The 8,499-nt window shown below is 44.5% G+C and overlaps 1 protein-coding gene across 1 annotated transcript; it reads left to right on the forward strand.

Annotated features, from left to right (window-relative positions):
* The first annotated feature begins 1,310 nt into the window (after nucleotides 1-1,310).
* On the forward strand, nucleotides 1,311-3,712 carry foxa2 (forkhead box A2). Its single transcript, XM_041953524.1, has 2 exons — nucleotides 1,311-1,531; nucleotides 2,185-3,712. The coding sequence occupies exons 1-2, from the start codon at nucleotides 1,460-1,462 to the stop codon at nucleotides 3,352-3,354; spliced, it is 1,242 nt and encodes a 413-aa protein (XP_041809458.1). The 5' UTR covers nucleotides 1,311-1,459; the 3' UTR covers nucleotides 3,355-3,712.
* Nucleotides 3,713-8,499: the final 4,787 nt, after the last annotated feature.

Raw genomic sequence — 8,499 nt, forward strand, 5'->3', positions numbered from 1 at the left:
AAAAGCAATGCACGCATCCAATGATGCATGCTCTGCGTTGTCAGTATTAATATTTATGTAAATTCAACTCAGCAAATAAAAAGGTGGGCTAATTTGTTCTGTGTTTGGTTCCCTCCACTGCAGCCATTTTTATTGTGACTTAAATTATTTTGCACCTATTTGGTGTCAAAAACTCAAAGTAAAAAATTAAAATAATAGAAATAAAATGCACAAATTCCATCGCCTCTAGAATGTTTCTCGGCCGTTTGCTCTGAAAGAACCAGGCTGCTTTTGTGTGCCACACACAGCACAGCCAGCTGGAGACACTCACCGAGAGAGGGCGCTCTGAAGCTATGCGTGGCACACTCACCGCTAATTAAAGCAGTAATTCACTCATCTAGGTTAATAAAGCGGGATAAAATCTCGTTTTTTTGTTTTGTTTTTTTTGTAAATATTGGTGCAGTTATTTAGAAAAAGAAGTGCAAACACTTTAACCCTGGCGGAAATTTTGAACCCAGCTGATTCGTGTGAGAGCGTTAATTGCCCATAAGAGATGAGGTGAAAGTGATGAAATGTGCTTATAGCTTCACTAACTATCAGCACGTTTCTATCAAAGGAGCTTAAGTCATCTGAACGGACCCCGGCAGAGCTCACATGCAGCGCACACATGCGTCCAAGCAGGCCAGCAACAACCATAAAATCATTATTCTCTGCCGGTTAAACGCTTCCTGTAAACCCTTTAATGTGGCTGAATTTAAACAGCAACACCAATATATAACACAGTTATTAATGAATGCTCTATTTGCCTTAACACACTCATATAAGTGGATTTCTGCTGATGGATCAAACTTTATTTAATTCACAAACGCTTCCATTCACTGTTTTTGCATAATTAGCGGTTATATATAGTTTCAGGCACCAAATTCCTTGAATGCAATAAAAATGGGTTCTGATTTGAGCCCGGATGAAGCGGAGTAGGCGCGTTGGAGGATGTGCGTAATGAAAAGCACACCAAGGGAGAGCGCCAAACATTCCTTTTATAGCTCCTTTTATTCCGGCCAAAATACAATAAGATTAGTTTATAATGAAGCTTTTCATCAGAAACTGTTCTTTTCAGACAGCGCAGGTGTACAATTGGGGTGGTGGTGGCGGCGGTGGCGGTGGTGGGGGGGAGCTTGAGGAGTCTCACGCCTAGGTGCGAGGAGATTATTCAAATAGGGCCCAAGGCGTAGAAGTAGGGATTGGAGGCTTGCCTAGCGCACAGAGCTATATCACAGCGTTAACAGGCAGCACGGAGCGTCATTTGAACTCCAGTCACTGGCAGACGCATTTCACGGCTGGCTCCATAAGACACACATGCGCCAGTCCTCGACGAAGGGACACACCGACGACCCACATACACTTAGTGGTCCCCAGTCACCTGCTATTAGAGAGACTTTTGGCTTTTCCTCTGCTGGGAGACGCTTTGTAAAAGTCCTCCATGATGCTTGGAGCAGTTAAAATGGAAGGACACGAACACACCGACTGGAGCACCTACTACGGAGAGCCCGAGGTGGGTACCTTAAATATATATTTTTTTCCGTCTAAAGCCGATCCCATTTTATACAACTCAATATTAGCCCTGAGATAATATTAACTTTGTGATCAAATATTGACTTGAGGCGCCTCCAAATCCTCCCCCATCTCCGCGCAGCGCGCTATCCTAACAAAGTTGCTTGACATGTAGGGGGGTGAAACTTTTCACTGCGGATTATAATTTCATAACTCTATACGTATCTTTACCGAATCAGATTATATTTTTTTGTCGCGTTTCCGCTCAGCAAACATCTGAGCTGTTTGATTTTGGGGAGAGGGATTCAAATATTTGTGTTGCAGGCGCTGTTTTGTGTGCGGGCGCAGTCAAATGAGGTGTCAGCGCTCCCTGCGACACTGCGCGTTTTTAGCGGATTGTTACACTTAACTTACTTGCTGTAATCGTAATATCAGACGCATTATTTCACTTTTGGAGCTGTGCTTTTTTAATTTTTTAATTTTTTGAGAAACATTTGACGCCTTTTGCGTCCGTTTGAACGTTTTAGAGCCAGTGCGCATTATTTTCATGGTAGTTTGAATGCGGTGACTCAGATTTTTGAAGTCTGTGTTGAGTTATTGCTGTAATGCTCGTGCCAGATGAAACTGATGACTGCCTCTTTCCCTCGCTGACAGTGTTACACCTCGGTTGGCAACATGAACACGGGCCTGGGAATGAACTCTATGAATACCTACATGAGCATGTCCGGCATGAACACCACTGCCAACATGACGGCCAACTCCATGAACATGTCATACGTCAACACGGGCATGAGCCCCTCCATGACCGGCATGTCACCGGGCACCGGAGCCATGAACGGCATGGGCGCAGGCATGACGGCCATGAGCGCAGCCCTGAGCCCCAGTATGAGTCCCATGACCGCGCAGCCCGCATCCATGAACGCCCTGACATCCTACACCAACATGAACGCCATGAGCCCCATATACGGACAGTCTAACATCAACAGGTCCAGAGACCCTAAGACCTACCGCAGGAGCTACACGCACGCCAAGCCCCCGTATTCCTACATTTCCCTCATCACCATGGCCATCCAGCAGTCTCCCAGCAAGATGCTGACACTGGCCGAGATCTACCAGTGGATAATGGACCTCTTCCCTTTTTACCGACAGAACCAGCAGCGCTGGCAGAACTCCATTCGCCACTCTTTGTCGTTCAATGACTGTTTCCTCAAAGTGCCCAGGTCGCCGGATAAACCCGGGAAAGGCTCCTTTTGGACTCTCCACCCGGACTCCGGAAACATGTTTGAGAACGGCTGCTACCTGAGGAGGCAGAAGCGCTTCAAGTGCGACAAGAAGACCATGAAGGATACCGTCCGCAAAGCGGGGGACGGCGGCTCCTCCAACAGCAGCTCGGAGAGCTGCAACGGCAACGAGTCCCCGCACTCCAACTCGTCCTCCAGCGACCACAAAAGGTCCCTGTCGGACATGAAGAGCCAGGCCCTGAGCCCGGAGCACGCCGCCGCCTCCCCGGTGTCTCAGGGGCAGCACCTCATGTCTCAGCATCACTCGGTCCTTGCGCACGAAGCGCACTTGAAGCCGGAGCACCACTACTCCTTCAACCACCCCTTCTCCATAAATAACCTCATGTCCTCGGAGCAGCAGCATCACAAAATGGACCTAAAGACTTATGAGCAGGTGATGCATTACTCCGGCTACGGCTCCCCCATGGCCGGGGCTCTTTCCATGGGCTCCATGGCGGGGAAACCCGGTCTGGATTCCTCATCCATACCTGACACAACTTACTACCAAGGCGTCTATTCCAGGCCAATCATGAACTCCTCATAAACTCGTTTCCCTCCATCCGATGTGGACTTTCTTCCCCTTCAATTTGTACATTTGTAAAAAAAAATATAGAGTTGTGTACAATATGTATTTCAGATATTTTTGACGTTTCCCACCGTTTTAGTTGTCGAGTTTGTTAGTAGCCTAATTATTTTGAGAGAGGATGTTGATAATGATAATAATTAAAAGTAATGATAATGTGACGAGATCTGTTCAGAAGTCGGCTTCAGGAATGGACCCCAAAGACAAACAACAACTTGCTGTAAAATAGCCTACATCCGCATAACTGGATTCTTAAATGAATTTAAACGCCTCGCAGGATTTGTTCAATCATTTGTGTAATTCCTATTTATGGCTTGTATATGTGTATTCTTGTAGTGACAAGAACAGAATCTATATTAAAGTGTTATTGGTTTTGTTTTCTGAATATGATGGTGTTTGACCATTATTATTATTATTATTATTATTATTATTATTATTATTATTATTATTATGCTACAGTGGCAGTCTGTTAAAGGCAACAAGCGTCTCCATCATTACCTTTTTAAGAGCAAGTGTGTTTACTTAGGTTAAGTTGATATAAATGAACAGAACATACTGTCACATTACCGTTGGAACAAACATTTCACATGAAAGAAAAACATTAGTTTCAATTAGTTCATACTAAATACACATTTAATGTTAAAAACTAAAATTTGGAAAGAGGAAAATCCAACTGTGGACAGTATTAATGTGTCAGTGAGATCCAGTTCTGGTTATTTATGACACGCAGAATAACATCAACGTTTGTTTATAACATGAGTTGCATAATAATTCATTTTTTTTAATTCTAAGAATAATTCTCGCTCATATGCTTTTATAATAAGGCGCATGTTTTCAGCAGGGATTAATAGCTTTGCTGGACAAAACTGCGCACAATGCTCTCAATTTGTCGGCCAGAAAATGCAAACAAAACAAACACACGCTTATTAATCCCAAACACAAATTGGGATATTTATGGGAGGAGGGTGGGGGCGTTTTTCCAACGCATCAGCCACTTTGTGATAATTTGGGAGTGAGGTGATGAAGAAGAGGAGGCGCAGAGGCATTTCAGACAGGCAGCAGGCGATGAAACACAAATTCTGCTCCAAATATGCCGCAAATGAAAACGTGCGTTTTATGCAGAAATTCACATCGTGCAATCACTCCAAAGAGCCGCTAATATGCCCAAACCGTGCAATTTCATGTCCCCGAAATTCAGCCGCTGCGGGGCTGCGTGTGTGTGTGTGAAGAGCTGGTGAAATGATAATATAATATACACGCATCAAATCAGCCATTTAAATTCCCACACATACAGTGAGTCGCATTATGATTCAAAGCTCTCTGTCACTCAAACGCCATGTCTGCCTGCCTGCCAGTCACCCAGGTTGACCCCCCCCACACACACACACACATACACACACACACACACACACACACACACACACACACACACACACACACACACACACACCAAAGTTTAGATCAGTGAATAAGATTAAGTGTCATTGTCACATAAAACAGCCTCCCGTGGCGCAGGAGAATAGTTGCTGGAAAAGAGGGCTGATTTGGGAACAGAGCCGCCTGAATGTGATGCTCTAACTTCTCTCCCCTCAATCTGGGGGTCCATTGTCTACTCCCTATTTTTAAAGTAGTTGGACCCTCCCCTCTTGTTAGATAAGATAGGCTAGTTGTCGTCCAAATGAATCGACCCCCCCCTCTTTCTCCCCCTCTCTTCCTCCTCCTGCTGCTGAGCTCAAATCCAAGGCCAGGGAGTTTGGGGACATTTCTGCTCCCCTCACGACCAAATGACACCCCTTCGCCTTCTGAACACGTAGGGCCTAAAGTGTGCGTTTATTCTCCAGACCCTCTTTACAGATCGTCCTTTAAACAGCGTGATCTGCGAATAAACAAAGGCAGTAAACAATGGAGTGGAGGCTATGCCCACATATAGGAAGAGTACACACACAAACCAAATTGCACAAGTGTAAACTTTGAATAGGACGCCGCAGCTCTGTAAATTTACACAGACATTAAATTTCGTTCTATTCATTTTAGACATATAATGCTAAGCTGATTTTTTTTATAGCACACTGATCGATATCTCTGTAAAATAATCATTTTTTTAACTAGCGGGGCAGTGAAATCTTTGCTTTGTGCTAAAGTCAACAGTGACAGAGTTTGAGCTCAAATAAATGCCGTGATGTCTGGAGCCCTTTGCAGAAGGCAGAAGGCGAGCTTCTACAATGGGCTCCTGTGTGGCTTGCCAACAACAAGCAGCGGCTATTTTGCACAGGTACGACGCTTTTATTTTCAGTTTATTCTATTTTTATTTCTCATCTTTATTCTTCTTGAGGGGGGGAGAGGTTTGGTTTGACGGCCGTTCCCGGACATGCATGGGAGAGGTGGGGTCGGTGGTGGCAGAGGCTCATGTCCTAAATTCATGAGAAAGGAGACGTATTGAATTTCACGACAGGGTGGCGCAAAGCTGAGGGGATCTGCAGGTTGTGTGACGGAGGTTGCTTCAAGTTTCTGTGTCTTTGAGTTGCGCGATAGAGAGGGATCCCACCGCACTGCAAAAAACAAAAAACAGAAACAAAAAACAAACAAACAAAAAAAACTGCACAGGATTTATCTTTGCATGCACAGCAATGCATTTAGAGGCATTTATTTTTCAAATGTGGCTTAAAAAGCGACAAGAACCTACAGAGGGTGAGGTAATTCCACTCGTTTTCAGTGCTGGTGATTTCTTTAAACAAAATCAATCCAACGAGGCAGGAGCTCTTCATGACAAAAGATGCTTTAATGCTGGAAAATGTGTGTTGATTTCACGGGAAGCGGGAGAAACGAGTAAAATAAAATATGACACGCGATATGGACTAAACGACTTGCTGGGTTGGACATTTTTTGCAGTGTGCGGCTGATTGATATCATTGTTGCCGCACAGATGTCATGAGAGCCAGTTTTGCTGCAGCACTGACTCTGCTGCCGCTTTTATACCATACAAATGGATTTATTTCGAGATTTGAATGAGTAATTATCAGATGAAAGCTGCATAAAAAACATAATTTTTTAGTCTTGCTCAAAAATGGAAACTATTTTCTATATTGTTAGCAATTCTCATTGCTAATTACCCTTAAAGTCTTAATAGTAATTAATCACTAAACACATCGCATAATAATAATAATAATAATAATAATAATAATAATAATAATAATAATAATAATAATAATAATAATAATGAAAAAAGGATCCTCTATATCTTTGCCGTGATCCAAGAGGCCGTATTTGCTCGTTCTACTAAATCTTAAGTAGATGGAGAGCCCTCCAAAATGTCCATTAGCCTATATTAAACAATCGCACCCCGACGCGGCTCTCCTCCGATCCTCTGAGGGCGGGATAACCCCAGTCAAGCCCTCTCTGGCGCGCGCTGAGATGGGAATGGCCTTTAGGAGCTTTGCCGGTTCAAAGGTAACCAACCTCAATCTGTACTGGCGGACAAAAGTGCGCTGAGGCCACATCGCTGCACCTTCCCCATCTCCTAACTTTGCACGGGCTTTCCATCAGGGAGGATGCCTCTGTAGCTACTATAGCGGAGCACATCTGTTGTTATAGCAACTGAATAAAGGATTGGTCCAGCCTGTTGATCCTTTTTTTTTTTTTTTTTTTTTTTTTACTCGGCTAACCTGATTTCTCGGCATTTCTCGCGGTCGCATTTGCATATTTCTTGATTAAGGCCTGAAAATCAGACCCCCTTTTCTCCGATCTGTCAGACGCATCTTTTGCAGGCGGTCCGGCTGCTGCTTATTGACGGGAAGTCTGCGCTCATTCATAGAAGGAGCAGGAAGATGTTAAGGCTCTGCTAAAACAGGACGTGCATGTTAAAAAAAATGAAGTGAGGGGTAAAAATGTCTACTACTCATACTTCTTCTTAAAATAAGTGACTGTATTGTAACCAAACAATAAGCGATTTACTCCTTCTTTTCTGCCATGTCTTCAAATAGCATCTAATTGTACCAGACCTCCAAGGTGAGACATTTTCCCTACAGCGATGCATTTTAATGCCTAGGCGAGTTTGGGCCTCTATTTTCACTGAATGACTCAGGATCCTGTAAGCCTTGCGCGCATCCACCCATGGGCGTCACCTGAGCAGGGCGCTGCCATTCCTGCCCGCGGTTTTAAGCATGAAAGAGACAAAGCGATATATATAAAAATGCGAGAAATGTTGTGCGAAAATTCCTATCAGGGGAGCAGCAGCTGGAGCAGGAGTCTGCGCTGGATGGTTTGGGAATCAACCGTCCAATCGGGGTTATTCTAAACACCCTGCTCGGCTCGCCCGGCTCGGCTCGGCTCGGCTCGCCTGGCTACATATCTGTATATTAATCGGGCGCAGAGTTATTTCAAGGAGATGGGGTTATATAGGCTAAAGGAGGGCGTCTGCCGCACCTATAGGCTCCGCGCTGCAGCCCGCGGACTGGAACACCCAAGTAGATCTGTCTCCATGGCGACGGCGGGACACCGGTCCAACAAGCTGTAATTCTGTCTCAGCCTTTTGCAGGGGAGGGACCGTCCACACTAGCCCGACTTAACTCCTCTTTCACCAGAAATACTCCTAATCCCATATCTTAGCAAGGCAAACTGCCGTCCCACAGTATATTAAAGGGACCACAAAGTCAAAACTCAAAGCCACCCATGGTTTCTCAGCGGGCGGCCCGGCCCGGTGCGTGACGCTCAGCCATCCCCGGCCGTCCGTCTCCGCCGTACGTGTCTCCGGCTTTTATCCGCTCTTATCCGCAGCCGATCAACACATTTGCTCAGTATTAGGCGATTAGATTCTCTTTTTTCCATTTCGAAAAGCGTGTTAAAATCAATACGGCAGATTATTTTACTGCCACAATTATAGCCTACGTACAGGAAACAATTTAAGAAATGGGTGAAATTATTTCAAGTTAAATTGTGTGTTGACCTAATTTTTAGAATAAATGATCATTTGTCCTAGCTGTGCAGTACTGCTGTTGTAATAATCCTGCTGCGCTAGTGTCTATTATTGTCTATTATCGGTTGTTGATTTATTAGGAATTTAGGATGAGTGCTCAACCAAACGTGGAAAAAAAGTTGGCAAGTTTTGAA

This window comes from Chelmon rostratus, chromosome 15 (assembly GCF_017976325.1).
Source record: "Chelmon rostratus isolate fCheRos1 chromosome 15, fCheRos1.pri, whole genome shotgun sequence".
Classification (NCBI taxonomy): Eukaryota; Metazoa; Chordata; class Actinopteri; order Chaetodontiformes; family Chaetodontidae; genus Chelmon; species Chelmon rostratus.